General features: G+C 47.3%; 9 protein-coding genes across 9 annotated transcripts; 6 read left to right on the plus strand and 3 right to left on the minus strand. All coding sequences in view use genetic code 12, as the record gives it.

The window, feature by feature from the left end:
- Positions 1-278: 278 nt before the first annotated feature.
- Positions 279-1,547, plus strand: LODBEIA_P36980 (uncharacterized protein; the record flags this gene model as incomplete). Its single annotated transcript, XM_066973836.1, has 1 exon — positions 279-1,547. The coding sequence occupies one exon, from the start codon at positions 279-281 to the stop codon at positions 1,545-1,547; it is 1,269 nt and encodes a 422-aa protein (XP_066830636.1).
- A 354-nt stretch (positions 1,548-1,901) lies between these two features.
- On the plus strand, positions 1,902-9,353 carry LODBEIA_P36990 (uncharacterized protein; the record flags this gene model as incomplete). Its single annotated transcript, XM_066973837.1, has 1 exon — positions 1,902-9,353. One exon carries the CDS (start codon positions 1,902-1,904, stop codon positions 9,351-9,353), a length of 7,452 nt encoding a protein of 2,483 aa, XP_066830637.1.
- A 90-nt stretch (positions 9,354-9,443) lies between these two features.
- Positions 9,444-10,544, minus strand: LODBEIA_P37000 (uncharacterized protein; the record flags this gene model as incomplete). Its single annotated transcript, XM_066973840.1, has 1 exon — positions 9,444-10,544. One exon carries the CDS (start codon positions 10,542-10,544, stop codon positions 9,444-9,446), a length of 1,101 nt encoding a protein of 366 aa, XP_066830638.1.
- A 232-nt stretch (positions 10,545-10,776) lies between these two features.
- LODBEIA_P37010 (uncharacterized protein) lies at positions 10,777-12,108 on the plus strand (the record flags this gene model as incomplete). Its single annotated transcript, XM_066973841.1, has 1 exon — positions 10,777-12,108. One exon carries the CDS (start codon positions 10,777-10,779, stop codon positions 12,106-12,108), a length of 1,332 nt encoding a protein of 443 aa, XP_066830639.1.
- A 286-nt stretch (positions 12,109-12,394) lies between these two features.
- On the plus strand, positions 12,395-15,907 carry LODBEIA_P37020 (uncharacterized protein; the record flags this gene model as incomplete). The annotated part of the gene is made up of 1 exon (XM_066973842.1): positions 12,395-15,907. The coding sequence occupies one exon, from the start codon at positions 12,395-12,397 to the stop codon at positions 15,905-15,907; it is 3,513 nt and encodes a 1,170-aa protein (XP_066830640.1).
- A 466-nt stretch (positions 15,908-16,373) lies between these two features.
- On the plus strand, positions 16,374-18,254 carry LODBEIA_P37030 (uncharacterized protein; the record flags this gene model as incomplete). Its single annotated transcript, XM_066973843.1, has 1 exon — positions 16,374-18,254. The coding sequence occupies one exon, from the start codon at positions 16,374-16,376 to the stop codon at positions 18,252-18,254; it is 1,881 nt and encodes a 626-aa protein (XP_066830641.1).
- A 653-nt stretch (positions 18,255-18,907) lies between these two features.
- On the plus strand, positions 18,908-20,086 carry LODBEIA_P37040 (uncharacterized protein; the record flags this gene model as incomplete). Its single annotated transcript, XM_066973844.1, has 1 exon — positions 18,908-20,086. The coding sequence occupies one exon, from the start codon at positions 18,908-18,910 to the stop codon at positions 20,084-20,086; it is 1,179 nt and encodes a 392-aa protein (XP_066830642.1).
- A 79-nt stretch (positions 20,087-20,165) lies between these two features.
- On the minus strand, positions 20,166-21,158 carry LODBEIA_P37050 (uncharacterized protein; the record flags this gene model as incomplete). The annotated part of the gene is made up of 1 exon (XM_066973845.1): positions 20,166-21,158. One exon carries the CDS (start codon positions 21,156-21,158, stop codon positions 20,166-20,168), a length of 993 nt encoding a protein of 330 aa, XP_066830643.1.
- Positions 21,159-22,190: 1,032 nt separating this feature from the next.
- On the minus strand, positions 22,191-23,642 carry LODBEIA_P37060 (uncharacterized protein; the record flags this gene model as incomplete). Its single annotated transcript, XM_066973846.1, has 1 exon — positions 22,191-23,642. One exon carries the CDS (start codon positions 23,640-23,642, stop codon positions 22,191-22,193), a length of 1,452 nt encoding a protein of 483 aa, XP_066830644.1.
- Between the last annotated feature and the right edge of the window lie 108 nt (positions 23,643-23,750).

Genomic DNA, 23,750 nt, shown 5'->3' on the forward strand with positions numbered 1-23,750 from the left:
TCGAGGTGACTGAGCGAAATTTGGTAGTGCCGCACACCACCAGCAAACAAGAGGGTGGTTTCGACGACACCGGCTATTCGGTGTTTCTCTTTAGAACAGCTCTTAGACCCGTTATTCATCAACAACGATAACGGCGACAGCAATCACCAAATAACCAGATCTTATCGGAGATTGACCCTGATCCCGGCCCGTTTGCTTTCATTTCTTTGCTCAACTTTCAATAGATACGAAAAAAAGGAGATATATACATATACAGACATATTTTATTCAACGGCACGATGAGTATGGGAACACCAGCAGTTGTCATGGACAACGGTACAGGGTTGACGAAACTCGGATTCGCGGGTAATGATTCGCCGTCATTTGTCTTCCCCACCGCAATTGCCACGTCATCGGCTTCATCGAAAGGCGGCAAGACCGCGATTGGAGGCAGATCGTCAAACGTGTCATCCAAGAGGGGCTTGGAGGACTTGGACTTTTACATCGGCGACGAAGCTCTCGAAGCTGCAAGTGGGCCCGGGTATGGCTTGCACTACCCCATCAAACACGGCCAGATTGAAGACTGGGACCAGATGGAGAGGTTTTGGGAAAGCTCGATTTTCAGATACTTGAGATGCGAGCCCGAGGACCACTATTTCTTGTTGACCGAGCCTCCTTTGAACCCGCCGGAAAATAGAGAAAGCACCGCTGAGATCATGTTTGAGAGTTTCAATTGCGCTGGTCTATATATTGCCGTACAGGCTGTCTTGGCCTTGGCTGCCTCGTGGACTTCCCCCAAAGTGCAAGATCGGTCGTTGAGCGGCACCGTTATCGACTCCGGTGACGGTGTCACCCACGTTATCCCCGTGGCTGAAGGCTATGTCATTGGAGCTGCCATCAAGAACATCCCGTTGGCTGGTAGAGACATCACGTTGTTTATCCAGCAGCTATTGAGAGATAGAGGCGAGGCCGACACTAGTTTGCAAACCGCGGAGAAGATCAAGCAACAGTTTTGTTACGTGTGCCCAGACATTGTCCAGGAGTTTACCAGGTTCGACCAGTACCCAACCGAGAAGTTTGCCCAGTACATTGTTGAGTACACCGATAGACACAAAAACAAGGTGGTTGATGTGGGCTACGAGCGGTTTTTGGCTCCTGAAATCTTCTTCAACCCGGAGATATGCTCGTCGGATTTCTTGACTCCGTTGCCCATTGTGGTCGACCAAGTCATCCAAGCAACCCCAATAGATGTGCGGAAAAAGCTTTACAAAAACATTGTCTTGTCCGGCGGATCCACCATGTTCAAAGATTTCGGTAAAAGATTGCAACGAGACTTGAAGACAATCACAAAAGAAAGAGTTGCATTGAGCGAGCGATTGAGTGGAGTTCAAAGCAGCGGCGTCGACGTGCAAGTCATCTCGCATAAGAAACAGAGATATGCAGTTTGGTTTGGTGGTTCCTTGTTGGCGCAGACTTCGGAGTTTAAGAGTTTCTGCTACACCAAGAGCGATTATGACGAGTATGGTCCAAGCATTGTGAGAAGTTTCTCCTTGTTCTCCGTTCCATAGATACTACTCCTACTCCTACTACTACAAAAAAACAGATTTTTGAGGCTCTTTTCTGCCAACGTAAGAGCTCCCCACCTTTTGAAAGCCCCTGGTGAATACATATATACTTATATATATCGGTAAAGTCCTTTCTCTGTCTCTCCATACCTCTCGTGGCGGATGGTGATTGCAATTTCTTCACCTTGTTGTAGATGTTTGATTTTTTTTTTCCCGCCCACACAAGAACCGATGATAAGTTCCAAGTATACTTCTGGGTGAAATTATCCAGACATCCGCCCATTCCATTTTTTTTTATCTTTCTTTCTTTATCTTACATCTCCACGCATACTCTGTCTTTTCCTTTTGGATGTCTTTATGTCTGCGGGAACTCTAGTGCAGCCGCAAGTCGTTGACGGGTTAGCGCTCAACGAGATATTCAAGGGCTTGACCTCGAGCCACGAAGAGGAGAGGTTGCGGTTTGCGCAAGAACTACACAACTACCTATCGTCGATTGCAAGAGACTTGTCATCGGAGCATTTCAACCGGTACAACAATGACATCAACAAGACGATCTTTGACATGCTTCACCGCGAAAACACGGCGGAGATCCTTGGCGGGATTGCCGCATTGAATGCGTTGATTGAGTTCGATTCGGGCGTCGGCAAGGAGAATGCCAGCAAGACGGCGAGGTTTTCAAACTACCTTGGGTCGCTTATATTGTCCAACGACTTGGTGATCATGAGGCAGGCCACGAGGACGTTGGGGAGGTTGTCTACACTTGGCGGCAACTTGACGGGCGACTTTGTCGACTACGAGGCAAAAAGAGCAATCGAGTGGCTCCAGAGTGATAGCAGACAGAATGAGAATCGTCGGCACGCCGCGATACTCATAATCACGGCGTTGGCAGACTATGCTCCGACGTTGCTATTTCCATTGACAAATCAAATCTTGGATACTCTTTGGTCGCCCTTGCGCGACTACAAACTCACCATAAGGAAGGATGCCGCCATTGCGTTGGCAAAATGCATGGACATCATCTACAATAGAGACGCCACTGCTCGAGCATTTTGGATCAAAAAAATGATTGAGCTCTCGTCAAAGATTTTGAATGACAACGACACTGGCTCACTCACCATCAGTGACGCTAAAACATCAGTGGCTCCTTCGGCAACGCAACTGAGCGAGGATATCCACGGCTCGCTCTTGGTGTATCGCGTTTTCCTTAAATACCACAGGGACTCGTTCATTGTTTCCCGGTTTGACTCCATCTACGAAAACACCATGCTTTATAAACATCACAAACTTGCCGTTATCCGGCAGGAAATCACCGCGATATTTCCTTTGTTGTGCAAGGTGAACTCGGAGTTGTTTGTTGAAAAATGCTTGCATCGAACATTCTACTATTTCTTATCGCAGTTGAAAAAATATCGAGGCCAGCATAACGAGACCGCCAACGCAGATAAGAGCGCCATTTTCACAAGTATTGGCCTTATTGCGTTGGAAGTCGGCAACCAAACGGCAACCTACTTGGATGCAATTTTGGACAACATTAGAGAAGGCTTGGCATATAATACACACACGGGAGTGCAGCTGATTTTAAACAACGCGGCCACGCAAACAGACAATGCCAACGCGATATCGGCAAACATGGCAGCATACTCATCGACCTCAAAATACAGCATCAGCAAGAAGGAGACCGAGCCCGCGATTTTCGACTGCATCGGTAAGCTATCCATCGCCGTTGGACCAGCATTGACCAAGCACCTTCAAAGAGACATTTTGGATATGATGTTTACCAACTGTTCGCTATCGACCCACATGCAGGTGGTGTTGCAAACTTTGGGCCAAAACATTCCCACATTGAACAATCTAGTCAACGAAAAGTTGTTAAATCTCCTTAGTTTGGTTCTTTCGGGAAAAGGTTTCCAGCCGCCAGGGTCACCATATGGCAGTATAAAGATGAAGGAGAGTTTTGCGCGCGATTGTCGACTAATTATGATTTCTCGAGATACGGGAATGAGCGTGTCCAGTATAAGGAGCGATCAAGCGAAATACGAGAAACTCGATGGGATGATAATAGTGCAAGCGTTGGAGATGTTGACCGCGTTCAAATTCGAAAATTACCAGTTGAACGAGTTTGTGCGGCATTGCACCATAACTTACTTGGGCAGCAACGACCCCAAAGTGAGACTCACAGCAACAAAGACTTGTTGTGAGATTTTCCTGAAGGACCCCATTTGTCAGCAAGTCAGCGTCAATGCCTTGACTGCGGTTAACGACGTCTTGGGCAAGTTGTTGGCCATTTCCATAACGGACCCCATACCCGACATTAGGCTCACGGGATTGAACTCGCTAGCGAAAGCCGGCAATTTTGACCCTCAATTATCGCAAGCGGAAAACGTTCGATTGCTTTTCATTGCTTTGAACGATGAAATGTTCCTGATACGGAAAGTTGCCATTAAGATCTTGGGCCGTCTCTCGTCGATCAACCCGGCGTATATAGTCCCTTCATTGCGGAAAACTTTGATCCAGTTGCTCTCCAAATTGGACTATTCAGTGACGAGTAGGAAAAAGGAAGAAAGCGCAATTTTGTTATCGTTGCTCATTGCCAATTCTAAGGAATTAACACGACCCTATGTCAAGCCGATTGTGGAATCGCTACTACCCAAGGCCAAGGATATGAGCTCATCTGTTGCTTCAAGTGCCATAAAGTGCTTGGGAGAAATCGCCGTTGTTGGCGGAGAAGACTTGAAACCGTTTATTCCCGATTTGATGCCCTTGATTCTCGACACTTTTCAAGACCAAAGCTCTTCATACAAGCGTGATGCTGCTTTGAAAACATTGGGGCAATTATCATCATCGTCGGGTTATGTCATCCAGCCGTTGCTCGATTACCCACAGCTCCTTGGTATGTTGGTGGCGATTTTGAAATCGGACAACTCGGTACAAATAAGAAGGGAAACGGTGAGATTGTTGGGAATTCTAGGGGCGTTGGACCCGTACAAGCACCGGGAGGTTGAGCAAACCTCGAAGAACATACCAGTTGAACAAAATGCTCCTCCAGTTGATGTTGCGCTTTTGATGCTGGGCATTTCACCTTCAAGCGAGGAATACTACCCCACGGTGGCCATTTCCAATTTAATGAAAATCCTCAAGGACCCTTCATTGAGTTTGCACCACACCAAAGTTATCCAAGCAATAATGTACATATTCCAAACGATTGGCTTGCGCTGTGTCTCCTTTCTCCCGCAAATCATACCAGGAATCATCAATGTAATGCACACTTGTCAGCAAAACATGCTCAAATTCTACTTTCAGCAACTCGGGTATATAATCGTGATTGTCAAGCAGCATATAAGGCCGTATTTGGAAGAGATTTTCAAGGCCATCAAGGAGTTTTTCCACATCAACAGCCAGTTGCACATTCAAGTCACCATCATTAACGTCATCCAGTCCATCTCCAAGGCATTAGAGGGAGAGTTCAAACTGTATTTACCCGAGGTATTGATGCTCTTACTTGGCGTTTTTGAAGAAGATAACTCGCCAAAGAGAATCTCGTCACACCACGTGTTGAAAAGCTTTGTTGTTTTTGGGTCAACCATCGAGGAGTTTGTTGATATAATCGTTCCCGCCATTGTGAAGTTGTTTGAGACCGGCCCCATCGACTTACGAAGGCAGGCAATAGAAACCATTGGAAGATTGTCCAAGAATGTAATGTTGAACGACATGGCCTCGAGAATTATACACCCGTTGCTCCGGGTCTTGAGTCTGGGCTTGGACGACTTGAGAGAGCCGTGCGTCAACACTTTGAATTATATGCTCATTCGGCTAGGTGCCGAGTTTACTGTTTTTGTGCCCATCATCAAAAAGACTTTGGTCCAGCAAAAGATTACATCTCCCAAATTTGAGCAACTAGTCGAAAAGCTTTTAAGTGGTGATCCGTTGCCACTATATCTAGACGTTTACAAGGATTATGACCACGGCCCATTTACTGCCGCTGACTCCGATATGCCGTCAAAGAAGTTGCCCGTCAACCAGGGAATGTTGAAGATGTCCTGGGATGCAAGCCAAAAGCATACCAAGGAAGATTGGCAGGAGTGGTTCACCAAATTGAGCAAAGAACTATTATTGCAAAGTCCATCGCACGCAATTCGTGCATGTGCAGGGTTAGCCACGGATTACTACCCTTTGGCCAAGGATCTTTTCAACGCAAGTTTTGCTAGTTGTTGGAGTGAATTATACTCGCAGCACAAGGAGGAATTGGTGCAGGCTTTTTGTATTGCGCTTTCGTCTCCAACAAATCCTCCGGAAATATACCAGACGCTTTTGAATTTGGCAGAGTTTATGGAGCACGACGATAAATCTTTGCCAATTGCCATCAGCACCCTTGGCCAATATGCTCAACGTTGCCACGCGTTTGCCAAGGCGTTGCACTATAAGGAATTGGAATTTTATGAAGAGCCCACCACGCCCACCATCGAGGCCTTGATCAGTATAAACAATCAACTTCAGCAGTCTGACGCGGCAATAGGTATATTGAAGCATGCCCAGATGCACCATGACCTCCAGTTGAAGGAAACGTGGTATGAGAAATTGCACCGATGGGATGATGCCCTTGAAGCTTACAACGAGCGGGAAAAGACCGAACCCGAAAATATGGAAATCACCATGGGGAAAATGAGGTGTTTCCACGCGTTGGGTGAGTGGGAGCAACTCTCGGAGTTGACACGCAAAAAGTGGGATAGCTCATCTAGTGATATCAAAAGAAGTGTTGCTCCGTTGGCCGCCGCAGCGGCTTGGGGCTTGGGTCAGTGGGACCGAATGGATGCATGCATCAAGGTTATGAAAACCGCGTCCCCTGACAAGGCCTTTTTCAATGCAATCTTGAGCTTGCATCGCAACAACTTTGACGAGGCATCTGAGCAAATATTGAAGGCTAGAGATTTATTGGTGACGGAAATCACGGCGCTTGTTAGTGAAAGTTACAACAGAGCCTATGGTGTTGTGGTTAGGGTGCAAATGTTGGCGGAGTTGGAGGAGATTATCAAGTACAAGTGTTTGCCGCAGGGGTCCGAGAAAAGAGCAGTTATGAGAAAGACGTGGAACACGAGGTTGCTCGGGTGTCAACGGAACGTAGACATTTGGCAACGAATGTTGAAAGTGAGAGCATTGGTTATAAAGCCCAAACAGGATATGGACATGTGGATAAAATTTGCCAATCTTTGTCGAAAGTCAGGTCGGTTGAATCTTGCTGAAAAGTCTTTAAATTTGCTTTTAGAGGAAGGATCAGCCGAGAATCCGTCGAGGGCGCCGCCACAAGTTGTGTACGCCCAGTTGAAGTATATGTGGGCAAAAGGACAAAGGTCCGAAGCCTTGAGGCACTTGATCGACTTTACCACCAGAATGTCGCAGGATCTAGGATTGAACCCAAACGACTTGATTACACAACCGTTGCCATCGGAAGGTCCGGGAATTCCAAAGCATGTCGAAGAGTACACGCGGCTATTAGCCAGGTGTTTTTTGAAACAAGGAGAGTGGCAGATTGCATTGAACAATAGTTGGAGGTCTGAAACCTCGGAGATAATCTTGGGTGCATATTTGTTGGCTACGCATTTTGATAACAAGTGGTATAAAGCCTGGCATAATTGGGCATTGGCAAATTTTGAGGTGATTTCATTATACACAAGCCAGCCTCAAACGAACAAAAAAATTGAAACTTTGGAAGAAACTCACCCTAGCGAAGCCGCGGATCATCAGCCTGCCGGCGTTCAACAGAAAGCTGGCGTGCAAAGCGTGCAAAACAACTCCCAAATGCTTGCAGCCAACAAATCCAGCGTGATTCTGATGGAGGCCATCCAACGTCACGTCATCCCTTCCATCAAAGGGTTTTTCCATTCCATTGCTCTCTCCAATTCAAACTCGCTTCAGGATATGTTGCGATTGCTCACGCTATGGTTCAAATTCGGTGGCATACCAGAGGCTGCTCAGGCGATGACCGAAGGTTTTAGTATGGTCAAGATTGACACCTGGCTCGAAGTGGTTCCGCAATTGATATCGCGGATCCACCAGCCAAACGAAATCGTGAGCCGATCCTTGTTTGGCTTATTGACGGAGTTGGGCAAGTCTCATCCTCAAGCGTTGGTGTACCCTTTGGCTGTTGCCATCACATCGGAGTCGGCTAGCAGGAAAAAAGCAGCCCAGTCGATAATTGAAAAGATGAGATTCCATTCTTCAGTCTTGGTGGATCAATCTGAGTTGGTCAGTAGAGAATTGATCCGGGTTGCTGTCTTGTGGCACGAGCAGTGGTACGAGGGGCTCGAGGATGCCTCGAGATTGTTTTTTGGTGAAAAGGACAGCGACAAGATGTACGAAGTGTTGGAGCCTTTGCACCAGGCATTGCAGAAGGGGCCCGAGACTATGAGAGAACAGGCGTTTGCTAATCAGTACGGCCGAGATATAGCAGACGCCTTTGAGTGGGTGTTGAATTTCAAGCGAACAAAGGATGTATCGAACTTGAATCAGGCTTGGGACATTTACTATAACATTTTCCGCAGAATCTCGCGACAACTTCCTCAGATTATCAGTCTCGAGTTGCAGTTTGTGTCGCCCATGTTGGAGAAGGCACACGACTTGGAGCTAGCGGTACCGGGGACTTATGAAGCTGGTAAGCCCGTTATCCGAATCATCAAATTTGACCCCACCCTTTCAGTCATATCATCGAAACAACGGCCAAGAAAACTCTCCATCAGGGGAAGTAACGGCAAGGACTACCAGTATGTTCTAAAGGGTCACGAAGATATCAGACAGGACAATCTAGTGATGCAGTTGTTTGGGTTGGTAAACACTTTGTTGGTGAACGACCCCGAGTGTTTCAAACGTCACCTTGATATTCAGCAGTACGCGGCTATTCCGTTATCTCCAAAAGTAGGGTTGCTAGTCTGGGTTTCCAACAGTGACACTTTCCACATGTTGATCAAAAACTACCGGGAGTCAAGAAATATCATGTTGAACATTGAGCACAGGCTTTTGATACAGATGTCTCCCGACTATGATATTCTTACACTTCTTCAAAAAGTTGAGGTGTTTACGAGCGCACTCGACAATACGAGAGGACAGGACTTGTACAAGGTGTTGTGGTTGAAGTCCAAGTCTTCGGAAGCGTGGTTGGATCGAAGAACAACCTATACTAGATCCTTGGCGGTTATGTCCATGGTGGGTTATATCTTGGGCCTTGGTGACCGCCACCCATCAAATTTGATGTTGAACAGGACCACCGGTAAAGTAGTGCACATTGATTTTGGTGACTGTTTTGAAGCTGCCATCTTGCGGGAAAAGTACCCTGAAAAGGTGCCATTTAGATTGACACGAATGTTGAATTACGCTATGGAGGTAAGTGGTATAGAGGGCTCGTTCCGAATCACTTGCGAACACGTTATGCGGGTCTTGAGAGATAACAAGGAGTCGCTAATGGCAATATTGGAGGCTTTTGCTTATGATCCTTTGATCAACTGGGGTTTTGACTTCCCGACCAAAGTGCTCGCTGAAGCCACTGGTATTCGTGTCAACTTGGTCAACGTCGGCGATTTGTTGAGAAACGGCCGCATCGACGAGCAAGAGGCTACTCGTTTACAGAAGCAGAATGAGCTCGAGATACGAAACGCGAGAGCTGGGTTGGTGTTGAAGAGAATAACAGATAAACTCACGGGTAATGACATTAAGCGGTTGAAAGGGTTGGATGTGCCCACCCAAGTGGACAAGTTGATACAACAAGCTACTAGTGTTGAAAACTTGTGCCAGCATTACATTGGTTGGTGTTCCTTCTGGTGAAGATGAAACAAAAAGGAAAAAAAAAAAATATAAATTAGAAGTATATATAAGTCTATATTGGATTTCCAATTTTTTTTTCTTTTCATTTCGTCAAGCTATTTTCTTGGATATATTGGTGAAACCACTTCCTTTGAGCGAGATGATTTTGTATTCGTCGTTGGCGTCCAAATCGGTGTCATTTTGTATGAACGCCTCCGTACCAAAAAGCTCCTTGATATCTCTTAGGTCGTGAATCAAGTTTTCATCAATCTGGCTATCGTGGACTTTGATCCTTCCTATATCCTCTTTGCCAATGGTCATAAACACGAGGCATAGCGCCAATTGGAAGCGGCCCACGCCTCCACTTTTAGTAATTTCATCCATCAATTGATAAGCGGTTAGCTCGCCGAGATCTTCAGGCAAGCCCTGGGTCCCGCCCACGTTATCGGCCACGATTCTCCATCCCTTTTTCGATTCTGCAACCAAGGTGATGCCGAACCCGGGAGACTTGCCCGAGTTCTCCCCCTTCCACACGTCGGCCGTGATATTGACCTCGCATCCCGTTCCCTTGAGCACCGACCTCGCGCCATCAATCATCCGGTTGACAGTGGACGGACTCACCCTGGTGCAGTACGCCACGCCCCTAATGGCTGAAAATTTGGGCAACTCGATCGCGTGAATCGTGAGCGGCACGGGCAAGAGCGAGTTGCACACGAGGTGAACTTCGCCGCCGCCCAAGGGCGGCGAGCCGCGTTTCACAATGTGTATCAAGCAATCTCGCACGCCGAATTTCTCCATCACCGGAAGCAACCCCCACTTGATGGTGTCGACCCCAACGTCGCTCTCCTTGTTCGTTAACCCTTTCAAAAGCACGCTGAATTTGTGCTTGGAAAAGGGCGCTAGCATCAAAAGCGGCTCCAAGAAATAGCCAATCGATTTCGAATGCGGGCAGTTGTGCGTCACTTTGCCGCCGACAATTATCCCTGGCCTGTAAATTACCGTGGTACCAGTATACGAGATCTCGATGTGAGAGCCGTTCGTGACGGACTCAATGAGCCTCAAGAACGAAACCTCGTAATCTTTCAAACCGGGGTTCAAGTCATGGGACCTGATCTTGGTGATTTTGATGGCCTTGCCTGATAAAGTTGCGAGCACTATTCGGAGACGGAAGTTCCGGTGTCCTTGAAATAAGACATTGCTTTTTGAATACATGCTATTGTTCTTTTTTAGGCAAACTTAACAATGGACCCTGGGATTTCAGAAATGAACTGTGCTGTGGTAAAGAGTGTGTTCTTGAACACCTGTGGTATCTGAATTTTTTTTGAGGGCAGAGCATCGCCAGTTTCCTTGTCACGTGCACCGCTACCAAATGTGCACACGAATGATTCTCAACAACTTTCCTCCATTGCACACAACACACACCATACGGCACTATCAAAAGACAATGGAGGACCAGAAGATGCCGGCGTCTAGTGAGGAGGACGGCGAGGGGTCAAAGAGGTTAAAGTTGAGCAACGACGCGTATGTGAGTACTCCAGTTGCGAATGAAGTTCAGAACGCAATCCAAGTGCCGCGGACCTCGGTGGAGACAGCCAAAGTGGAGGAAAACGACGTTGAAACCAACACTCCATCGTCTTCATCAGCAGCAACAGCAGCAGCAACAGTAGCAGGAGCATTAGGGGCAGCAGGGGCAGCAGGGGCAGCAGGGGCAGCGGGAGCAGCAGGGGCAGCGGGAGCAGCAAATTACGCTACTACGCGACTAGCAAATGTACAACCCTCAGATGGAGATGCCCTGGCCTCGAAGCAGTTGGACCAGCAAGACTCGTCCAAACTGAATGAGGGCTCGACCACGAGACAACTGGACCAACAAGACTTGTCTAAGCTGAATGAGGCCTCAACCTCAAAGCAGCTAGACCAACAAGACTCGTCAAAGCTTAATGACGCCATTGCTGCGGCGGGCGTGGACATTCAAAAAGAGGAGGAGCTTCTTTTGCAAAGACAGAGCGCTAGACGTGCCCAGGGCGGATTGGAAAGGTCGGACACGTTAAGGTCGTCCGCCGCGGCGCCTCTACTAAACCCATACCATCTCTCAGCGTTTCTTACCAAGATCACAAAAACCCACCAAATCAACCAGAATTTTCTTGAAGATGGCGACATATTGAACTTGATTTCCAGTGCCTGCGAAGACTGGATCACCCATCTTGCGAGCAAAGCCCTCATGGTGTCTCGACATCGAAGGAGAGGCGGTCAAACGCAAAATTCTTCTTCTTCTTCTTCTTCGTCAAAGAAAAACTCGTCGCTGTCAACATCGCAGAGGTCTCACGTTTCCAAAGAGTTGAGAAACATCGCGTTGAAGCAAAAGGAAATGGAAGAGAAACGGGTGCAAAAGAGGATATTGCTCGGGTTGGAAACCAGCGCCAATGATTCCACGGGAGAACAGGTTGACTCCAAAGCGGGCACCGAGGAGACGTTGCATCGTGCTGCTAATGCCACCGCGGCCATGATGGCCACGGGCAAAAAGAAATATAGCTGGATGAACTCTGGAAGCAACGGCGGCGGGTCCTTGGGCGGGGGCCCAGATGCGGCAGGAAATAGCTCTGGTTCAAGGAGCAAAAAAAGCGCAATCATAGCCGCGAGGGGCGACAATGGCTTGAGGTACAGAGAAGTGCGCTCGACCAACTCGGTGGTCTTGAAGGATTTGCTAAATGCCTTGGAAGGAGAGAAAAAGGGAACCCAGCATGCTGTCACGAAAGGCTATGCCAAGCTCAGAGACTGAAGTTTATACTCTATTGACCAGTATCTTTGGCTTCTGGTTGCCTTGTGCCCAACAACCGCTATTGTATTGGGGATATACTGTCATTATGGTTATATGTTGTAGTCTTCACGGTATCAATTTGTAGTATTTGCGACACGACACTGATTCTGCGACACCGGTCTGGATCACCCTTGTTTGTATTGTTTGTTTGTATTTGACGTGACAGTTTGAACCCATTACAATCTCCTTCTGCTACTCATATTGCAGGAAACACTCGAGAAAGGGGTTCTGCTTGCTTCAAGATAGCATGGACTTTAACCTCCAGTCTTATTTCAATGAATTCGACGTGGATAGGGAATATTCCCTCGACTATGATGATCTCCCTGCTAAGATAGAATCCATAGTTGACGCGTTGGCTCACAATCCCCAGTACATCACCACAGACGCGGATCGCTTTGAAGAGATTGTTGAAATCACGCATGCTTACAAGGGGTTGGACTCCAAGCAGCAAAAGACATGGTCGTATCTCATCACCTCCTCGTTGAATAATTTGGCGCAGATCTACCTGGAGATTCTTGCGGGAGAAGATTACCAAGAAGAAGAGGAATTGGCGGGCCAGTTCAAAACGGTTATGGAAAGATTTGGCTACTTGGGCTATGTCCTTCTCAAGCATTATGGAAGCGAGGATTTTCTGCCGATAGGGGAGGCACGCTCGCAGAAAAGTGTGCCCCGGGAGCTTTTAGCAAAGTGGAAAACAAACTGCGCCAATGTTGAAGCTGCCCTCACGGCAGCTAAAGTGATCATGACCCTCGACTTGGGGAAAATGTTCATCACTACGCCGGAGAGGGATGCATTTGTTGAATTGTTCTCGAGACCAATCGTCAATATGATGGAGAGTCCAGAAAGGATGAAGATTCTTGGTATAAGGCTCCTTATGTTTGAAGTTTTGGCCTACGCAGTGACGAAGCACCACCACGGCACAATCATGCAGCACTCATTGATTCAATACATAACCTTCTACCCTCACTTGCCACCTTACATTGCCGCGTTCCTCAATACCTTGAGCTCAAAACACCAGCACACCCATCTCACTGAGCTGGTTTTGCGCGAAATCGCCCAGACCCGTTTCAACCCGAATGACACCAATGGCCCCAAGGCGTTGTCCGAGTTTTTGGTGAAGCTCTCAGAGTTAGATCCTATGCAAGTGTTAAAGCAAATGACCAGCGTCATCCAGTTGTTGGCAAATACCAACTACCAGCTACGGTGCGCCGTGATGGAGGCCTGTGGGAATGTCGCCGTGGAGTTGTTGAAGCGCATTGATCGGTCGTTGACGAATGAGGATGACGACATCCACAACACCGAAACTCAGGCGGCAAGGATCTTGAACTTGTTGTCCGAGCGAGTTTTGGACCAAAGCAGTTTTGTGCGAGCAAAGGCTATCCAGGCCTTGACCCGGGTCGCAGAGTTGAAGCTCAAATTAAGTGAACGAAGAGGAAAGATGATCATAGTGGCGGTCAAATCATTAAGCGACAAAAGCACGCTCGTGAGACGAAACGCGATAAAATTGCTTGGGAAGCTCGTATTGAATCACCCGTTTCAAGGAAATCATGGTACCCATCTAGCTCGCAGATATTGGAGAGCTCAGCTTAAGGAAGCTGAAGAAGCGTTATTGAGCTGCATGCCGCAACCTTTGATCGATACGTCGCCGACTTTGGATGCCGGTGGTGACGGCAAAAGTAGAAAGACTAGCGACGCCTCAAACGAAGCGTCAGACCTGGAATCAGAATCGGGTTCAAACTCGGACGTCTCTATGCAAGATGCAGAGGAAAACAACAACGAGGCGGATGTGGCAACCACCACAAACGAGCACGAGCTGGACGAATCTGCCCCAGGAAACTCAAACACCTCAGCTAATTTGAAAGTGCTACCTGATACCACACAAATGGCTCGTGCCAAACTAAAATTTGTGTTTTACAAAGCTGCTGTAGAGTTTATCGATGCCGTTGAAGAAGGAACTTATCTCGTCTGCAAGCTATTGCTTTCCAGAAACAGGAATGAAGCCATCGACTCTATGGATTACCTTGTCTTGGCCGACGCGTATGAAATTGAAAACGCGAGTGATGGGATCAAGAAAATGTTGCATTTGATATGGACGAAAGGAACTTCCGAAGAAGGGAAATCTGTCTCTGCTCACTTGATTGACTGCTACAAAAATCTATTTTTGTTGACTCCCGAGGGGTCTCGAGCCGAGAAGTCGGCGCACATTGCCAAGAACCTCATGAATTTGACTGTGCAGGCATCGCTCTCGGACTTGGTTTCGTTGGAGAAGCTACTTTGCACGATGTACTCCATGCACATGATCAACGCGGATGTGGTCACCGTGCTATGGCAAATTTACAAGATCGATGCAGGAGATACCGAGGAAGTGATTGGAAAGCGTCGCGCAGCTATCATCATTCTCGGGATGCTAGGTAACGAAGACCCTCGAGTGGTGACACAGGGAATTGAGCTGATTTTGAATATTGGATTGGGTGACAGTGGTGAGCGAGATTGCATATTGTGTCGATACTCGTGCATTGCCTTGCAAAAGACGAGCGGCAAGTGGACGAACAACCCGGTATCCTCTAGCGACAAGGAAGAAGCTGTACGGAAATTGCAACACGTGCTTACAAAGTACAGCGACGATGCCGAATGGTTTGCGGCAGCTGAGCAAGCGATTCACGCCTTGTTTTGCATTTCTCCAAACCCGGTTGACGCATGTACAAAGGTTTTAAAAATTAAAACAAACAGTGTTTTCAAATCCCCAGATGCGAACGAGAAGCGATCAAGTGGGCTTTCGCAATTGCTTTTCTTGGTGGGCCACATTGCCATCAAAACCATTGTTTTCCTCGAAACTCTTGAAGCTCAATTTAAGAAGAAAAAGCAGGCAGCAGAGGCAAGCGGCAAGGCTAACGCTAGGGCCGAAGAGGACGATGCAGCACAGGGAAATGAACTAGAAATGATTGGCGGAACATCGGAGGATGACTTTGCCGATGCTGTCTCGCACGTTAGAGAGAAAGAGCTACTATATGGCGAAAAGGCCTTGCTAGCTGGGTTTGGAGCTATGGTGCGACAGATTTGCTCGTCTCCTAAAAAATACCGCAATGCCACTCTCCAAAGACACGCTTGCTTGTGCTTGGTGAAGTTGATGTGTGTATCCTCGATTTATTGTGAGGAGAATCTCCCTTTGCTTTTAAGCATCATGGAGAGCTCCGCCGATCCTGTCATAAGATGCAACTGCGTCTTGGGACTCGGAGATCTTGCCATTAGCTTCAACAGGTTGATTGACGAAAACACAGACTACATCTATCGCCGGCTCACGGATGAGAACATCATGGTTCAAAGGACTTGTTTGATGACGGTGACATTTTTGATTCTTGCTGGCCAAGTCAAGGTCAAGGGCCAATTGTCGTCGATGGCAAAGTGTTTGGAACATCCAGACCAAAATATCAGCGATATGTGCCGTTTATTCTTCACTGAGTTGGCAGCCAAGGATAATGCAATCTACAATGGCTTTATTGACATTTTCAGTGGGCTTTCATTCGATGAATCCTTGGGACACGATGCGTTCAAGAGAATTTTGAAATTTTTGATTGGCTTTGTTGATAAAGAGCGTCACCAGAAACAATTGTGCGAGAAGTTGATGGTGAGATTGCTGAAAGCTAGAGATGAGAAGGAGTGGAAAGACGTGGCGTTTGCATTGGAAACTTTTCCCTTTACCAACGACGATATCACCGAGGCTATAAAGCAAGGCTATCGGATGGTGCTGTCGAAAGAATAAACAAAAAAAGGAAAAAGTAAAAAAGATCAGAAAGATGAAAACTTCTTGCAGCTATAAGTTTCACCGTCTGTCATGAAGCAAAGAAAATAAATAAAGGGAACAAGAAAGAAAATGGACGTTTTGTTGGACGTTTTGTCCATCTGGAACTAGTGTAGGAAGCACTGCTTTCTTTACTTTTAACCCCCGCTCAAGAGAGCAAACCGCTGGCCTTGCCTTGCAATGCTGAACCCGGTGACCTGAGTGAAGAGCTGGTTATCATCACCATCAAAGGGACCGACTACTTGCCGTGTCGGGCCATTCTCTCTCTGGTGTCACAGCGTGCGCTACCTCGCTGTGGTTCTGTTGCATCCGGCTTGTTGGTTCGTGATAAGTATCACGAACACCCTTTCCTTTTCCTTTCCTTGTTCTTTCTTTTCTCTTTTTGGCCCAGTTTTCGGTCGATTCACCTAGCGGGACAAGATCCACGATGATCTCAATTATCCAGTACTACGTCAATGAGTTGCTGGAGTTGACGAAGCTAGATCACGCGAGCATCAAGGTGTTGGTGTGCACCTTGCTTTCGTATCCCGTTGGCATTGTGTTCAAACGATTACCAGACCGCAACTATACGTTGAAGAATCTATTTATCGTTTCCGTTTCTGCATTCTATGTCTTTGGCATCTGCAACTTGAGAAGCGGGTTTGCCACGCTTTTCATTGCCGCCATGGGATCTTATTTCATCACGAGATACTTGTCAACGCCAAACATGCCGTGGATCAATTTCTTATTCTTGATGGTCCACTTGTTATACAACCACGCTCGGCTTCAGTTCTTTGCCGAGTATGACCACACTGCGATCGATATCAGTGGCGCGCAAATGATTTTGGTGATGAAGTTGTCTGCCTTTGGATGGAGCGTCTACGACGGCAAGCAAGCACCCGAGTCGCTCACGGAGTACAATCGATCGAGAGCAATCAAGAAACACCCCAACATCTTGCCGTTCATTAGCTACCTGTTCTTTTACGCTTCGCTATTGACCGGCCCAGCGTTTGATTACGCCGACTACGACAGGTTTATACGCTCAACCTTGTTTGACGACGTTCCAGAGGAGAAAAGACCCGGCACGAAAGTGAGAAGAAGAATCCCCAAAAGCGGCAAGGAGGCCACTTTCAAGCTTCTTCAAGGGTTCTTCTGGGCGTTCTTGTTGCTCCAGTCTCCGAAATATGCCGATATGGACTACATGTACTCTTCATCCTTCATGGACACGCACGGGTTTTTGTATAGGGTGCTTTACATGTGGGTCTTGGGGTTCACGTACCGGTTGAAATACTATACAATCTGGCTAATTGCCGAAGGAGCGTGCATCTTGTGCGGGATCGGATACAATGGCATCGATCCGAAAACTGGCGAAAGCAGATGGGACAGAGTCCAGAATATCGACCCCTGCGGGTTTGAGACTGCACAGAATGTCCGTGGTGCTTTTGAAGCTTGGAATCAAAATACAAACAAGTGGTTGAAACACTATGTTTATTTGCGAGTGGTGAAGCCGGGCAAGAAACCCGGTTTCAAAAGCACTGTTTTCACCTTTTTGACGAGTGCAGCTTGGCACGGCACAATGCCGGGCTACTACTTGACGTTCCTTCTTGGCGCTTTCCTTCAAACCATTGGTAAGTACTACAGGCGGAACATTCGACCCCTTTTTTTGACTGCGGATGGAAGCCCAAAGCCCACCAAGCGCGTTTACGATTTGGTGTGTTGGTTCAACACGCAAGTAGCAGTTGGATTCTTGGCTCAGCCGTTTGTCATTTTGGACTTGGATAAGTCGCTATACTGCTGGGGCACGGTATATTTCTGGTTGGTGGTTGTTGTTGCCCTTACATTTTTCATATACCAGGGCCCCTTTGCAAAATATTTCAAGAGCAAAAGACCAAAGAAACCCGTTGCGCTGGCCGATGTTGCTGTTGCAAAAGGTCATCTTGCCGACTCACAATTATCTGCAAAGGAGAACCGAGACGTTTCCCAAGTGGTGAAGAAGAAATTGGAAAAAGAATACGATGCGCCTGCGTTGGGGATCCCTTCGTTTGACGTTTTCCAAAATTTCGACAAAGACGAGCTCGATGAAGACATTAAACATTTGCATGAAGCCTGGGACTCTTTCAAGTCGCGCAAGCTTTTGCAAGACGACGATTTCGAGGGGTTGAGAGAAGCCTACAGAAAGTTTTCCGACGAGATTAATAGCATTTTCCACAAGACAAAGGAGGAGATTGTCAAGGAAAAGGGAAAGATTCTGGAGGAGCTCGAAAAGGAGAAGGAAAAGATCCTGAAGGGGATCGAGGTGGGGAAGGAAAAGACCATGAAACACGAGTGAGATTAAATCCATTATAATCCACCAAACAATTAACGGACGCTGGGACACACATTCTTTCTTACTTTCAAAGTGCAGGTTGGTGGTTTCTAAACGACAGCTGCTGACTCATTATACTTTCTTTTTTACTTCTTGATAGACTTTTAGGTTGAAACATTTCAGATTGAACCTCGCTTTCATAGCCAAAACTTTTCCTCCCGCGCGTATGTCCGCCATTATCTAAATTCTTATCTATTTGATCAAACTCCAGACCAAGTACTTCCCCAAAGTTGGATCCTGCACTCCAACAAGAAGTACCGCGGGGAGTCTATGATCACCAACTGCCCTGCTCTTTTTGCTTCATCTTATTCTATTTCTTCTTCTTCTTTAGAGCAAGCTTGTAGTCTGTTTGTCGAGTTTTCCCGTACCTGCCCTCTTCCAAAGAGAAAAGCACCGACTCAAACGTGGCTGCGAAGTTTCTTTAAAATTGCTACAGGCACCCCCAACCACCTCCAAACTCCTCCCCCACCACACAAGGCAAGTGTGACGTTGGTGAAAAATTTTGGGCATAAATTTGGGCATCACGACGCTGTTTTCAGCAACCTTTGCACAGATCCCACCGAACCAGAGATCCAAACCAATCTCAGCTTTCAGAAGACCACGTTTACGGCAAGAAGATGTTGCTCAATATCACGTCGAGGCCGTTCTTGGCTTCTACAATTAGAACCTATGCAAGATACAACTCCGGAGCAGCAACAGCAACAGTGGCAACTGGAGGCAAGCCGCCAACGGGAATTGTGTTTATGAACATGGGAGGCCCGTCAACAACTGAAGAAACGTATGACTTTCTATTACGTCTATTCCAAGATGGCGATCTCATCCCATTTGGAATTTTCCAAAAACCCTTGGGTCAATTTATTGCCAAGCGACGCACACCCAAGATAGAGGAACACTATAGAGAGATTGGTGGAGGATCACCAATCAAGAAATGGTCGCAGTACCAGTGTCAAAAAGTCTGCGAGATTTTGGACAAGACCAACCCGGAAACTGCGCCGCATAAACCTTATGTGGCGTTCAGATACGCCAAACCACTCACTGAGGACGCGTTGAATGAAATGAAAAAGGATGGAGTCGAGCGAGCAGTGGCGTTTTCGCAGTATCCGCAGTTTTCGTACTCCACGACGGGCTCCTCGATTAATGAGTTGTATAGACAAACGTTGAAGCACGACCCCGAGAGGAGCATTGAATGGTCCATCATTGACAGATGGCCGCAACAGACTGGGTTGGTGCGGGCGTTCGGCAGCAACATCAAGGAGAAATTGGCCGAGTTCCCACCGGAGATCAGGGACGAAGTGATTATCTTGTTCTCGGCACACTCGTTACCCATGGACATTGTCAATTTGGGTGACTCTTACCCTGCTGAAGTAGCCGCCACGGTTTACAAAGTGATGGAGTCGTTGCAATTTTCCAATCCGTATAGATTAGTCTGGCAATCTCAAGTTGGTCCCAAGCCGTGGTTGGGTGGACAAACTGCCAAGATTATAGACAAGTTGGAAAAGAGGGACGACGTCAAGGGTCTTGTGCTCGTGCCCATTGCGTTCACCTCGGATCATATTGAAACTTTACACGAGTTGGATATCGAGATCATGGAGGATGCCGAGCACCCTGAAAAGATCAAAAGGGCGGAATCTATGAATGGCAATGAGTTGTTTATTGCCGGGTTGGCTGATCTTGTCAAGGATCACTTGCAAAGCGGTCAAAAGTACTCGAAACAGTTGGAGTTGGATTGCATATTGGGAGGTGAAAAGGCTAGTGGGACCTTCAAGCATCCCAGTGAAATGTTTGGGAAGCATTAGAAGCATCTTACTTGTAAATAAATAGAATGGAACGTTTACTAATACAAATTACTTCTAGTATTTAGCTTTTTTTGTTATTTCAGTCCGACAATTCGTCATCGGGGTCAAACAAGTCAAGATCCAAGCCTCCAGGCTGGCTCTCCTCTTCTCTTTCAACCGTTGACGTGTCTGCCTCGCCACTTACTCCGAAACTATGTGAATTTTTCCGTTCTGCAGCACCGGGCTCGCCTAATTTATTCTTAACCTCCAGAAGACTCTCCGAGTCTCCCTCGTGAGTATCCACTATATTCTCTTCTGGGCCCGTTTCTTCAACACCTAAAATGTTTCGAATAATCTCCTCGCCTTGTATCGAGCTTAGAGCCAACATGCCTCTCCTCAACGAGTCCTCAGCTGGCCAGACAAAGTTGTTTGGATGTATCTGCAACGGCATGTTCCCCATCGCCGCTGGCGCTTTTGTAAATTTGGCAAGCTTCATGGAATAGTTTAAAATGTTCTCCACGGACACATCAGGACCACGATGCAACTCCATTGGGTCCTCATTTTTAATTTTCGGAAGTTTCTTCAACTCGCCGCGATACTTCAACAACTGCTTTAAATTACTCTTTAAAGTCTCATCCAAGCTTTCGTTCCTACGCTTGAGCTCGTCAATGGTTCGCCTTCTCTGTTTGTGCTTAGACAACTCGTCAATGTCGTTCTCTAGTGCCGTGTTCACTTGCGCTAACTCCTCCACGGTTGCAAACACCTGGTCGTCCCGGAATTGCATGACGTTATCGCTCAATTTATCCAACAAGACTCGGAATTCTTGAAGGTTCTTGGCTATTGGTAGTCGGCTGAAGGCATCGGCTGCTCCATCCACATTGCGGGTTGTCTTACCTGCTTGTGTTGCTGTTGTTGTTGTTGCTGGTAAATTTCGGGACGGGTTCAAGGACGACGTGACGTAGGCTGACGGTGTAGACGGCGACGATTCGAGTACTGCTGCATCCTGCGCGAGGTGGTTCAATCGTGTAGACGAGCCGACCCGCGAGACCGAGTTCGACTTGAGCGAGGGGTCTAGTCTTCTGTGTGGGAGCATGGAGAGCGGACAAGTCTACTGAAGCTATATCTTGCGGACTGATGGACTGAAAGTTGGTGAGAAAATAGTTTATGCGCGTCCAAATCTCACTTGGGTGTTGAAAAAGATGCCATTTGACTCTTGTCTTGAGTCTGGCGTCTTGTGCCTTGTGTCTTATCTATGTAGTAGATGGTCTTTTTTGGACGAACCACTGCTTTTGACGAGTCCGACAGCGATGAAGATGACGTTGTTTCTGTTCCCACAGTTGTGAAGAAGAAATTGACCTTAGGGAGGTTTCTGGATGCGTTTCCACCTAGCGATGACGGCCAAGACCATGAGCTTTTCCTTGATCACATGGACTCCACTGAGAATGACGAACAAACAGATCTCGATCCGGAGCTAGCGGGCCCGCTTAAGGCGAACTCTTTGGACAGATCGCTATTTGAAACGAATCCGAATTCGATAGGGCTTAAAATCATGCAAAAGATGGGATTCAAAGTCGGAGATGCCCTAGGCTCGTCTTCCTCCGCCCTGAACACAGCTGGCAGGGAACCGATTAGAATTAATCCCGCGAATCACAAGAGAGGTGTTGGCGGGATGCTTACAACGCCCATGTTTACCGAGCTTGCTGAACCAGACGTATTAACTCGCCAAGCGCAAATCGTTGACCACTACAAGCACTCTCACAAGCGTCGCGAACATCAAAAGTTGATGAAGTTATGTTTTGAAATGAGCGGAGAATACGATTTGTTTGACAGCCATGGCAAGAGTGATTTACTGCGTGTGAATCCGCTCTGGCGTGCATTAGTCGAGTCAGAACTGAATGAAATGAAAAAACTGGGAGAAACGATGAACGATGAAGATCGAAATCGTAAAGATCCAGATCTAGATCTAGATCAAGCAATTGTGAGCCTTGTCAGATATTTGAGAGAATCGCATAATTACTGCTGGCATTGTGGTCACCAGTACGAATCCAGAGAGGACTTATTACATAACTGTCCTCCAGAACAGCAGCAGCTGCATCATCATCTTCAGAACACTTGCATTGATCTACTATGAAAGAATAGCGTCCCGCGCCATCTTTTTTTCCAAATATATAGCATTAACTAAAGTTGTCGACTTTATCTCGCTTGCGTCAAACCTTTCTGCAAAATCTCTGATCTGCTGACCCTCTTCCAACTGATCCAACCTTTGACTTGGATATTCCGACGAAAAAAACACTGGAGGTGGAGGCCGTTCAGCGGGGGTGTAACGGCCCGCGGTTGTGTTATTCGGAGCAAAGTTTGTGCTTCCGTCCTTCACTTGCACGCTCGAGCCCCAGATAACCTCAATGGGGCAATTGTTGATCACTGCGCCATTCAAGTGAGTCATCGCTGCATTGGCTGATGAGCGAAGTAAGAACTTGGCACTGGCCTCTTTTAGATTGGGTGATATCTGGCAGTAGACAATATCTCCAAATGCCTTGAGGTATAGTTCCAACTCTGACTCGGTGCATTTAGAATTCAAACCTAGAAACTTGAGCGTGGTGTTGTTTTCATCGGTGCTTGCACTGAGTTCTGGTTGAGTCTGGGGAAGCTTGATCCGCTTCGTCTCACTTCGTGGGTCAGCACTGCTTAATTGTGCAGTTTCCGATCCCGCGGCTACGCCCACCCTTATAGGTTTCGAGCCAACCATGATCCCTTGCATCTCCGTCAACGCTCTTTTCATGGCGTCGGCATTGTAAAACCGGACAAACCCAAACCCTTTCCCTTTCCCCGTGGATTGGTCCACAATGACTCTGACCTGTTTAATATCGTTGGGGTATTTCAAACTAAACTTGTTGTGCAAAGTCGCCTCTGTCACTTCGGAGGAGAGGTCGCCAACAAATAGGGAAAAATCGTTTCCTCCCAGACCGTCTCCGCCTCGCCCGGCATTCGCCGCCGTTATTGGAGCAGCGCGTTTCCTGCCGCTGGCATAATCGACTTTAAATCTTCTTTGCGTGTTGTTTGGCACAGGCTGCCCGTTCCTTTGGATTGCGAGGTCGAGCAGCTCTTGCGAGTCAAACGTGATGAATGCATATGAAGGTTTCAGAGGACTGACTCTGTCCCTAATTATTTTCACAGAAGCTGGAGTTGCAGCCAAGTCACTCCAGATTGCCCACAATGTGTCCTCATTCCAGCTCGGGTCCAAGTCCCCCATCCACATCTGAAACTGCGGGTCAATTTGTCGCGGAGCGCCGTGCTGTTGATACAAATTTTGTCTGGCCCTGTATGAAGAGGAACCTTGGTATCCTTGGTATCCTTGGTACCCTTGGTGCCCTTGGTGCCCTTGATGCCCTTGATGCCCTTGGTGCCCTTGATGCCCTTGGTGCCCTTGGTACGCTTGAGTGCGGCCGCTATTCAGCGAATACAGGGATCTGCCCCGATTGCCCGACGTGTTTGCATTCCATCGCCCTTCATTATCTCTAGGCCCATTGTAGTACGATCGAGATGATGACGATGATGGCGGAAATGATGAGGACGGCATTACTGATGGGATGGTAACCCTTTGCCTCTGGATTTGGTCTTGGTTTTTGCTGCCTTTAGAGGAGTTTTTAATTCCTTTTTTTTTTTTTTTTTTTCTTTTATTGCCTCT

The sequence above is a fragment of the Lodderomyces beijingensis genome (assembly GCF_963989305.1).
Source record: "Lodderomyces beijingensis strain CBS 14171 genome assembly, chromosome: 4".
Classification (NCBI taxonomy): Eukaryota; Fungi; Ascomycota; class Pichiomycetes; order Serinales; family Debaryomycetaceae; genus Lodderomyces; species Lodderomyces beijingensis.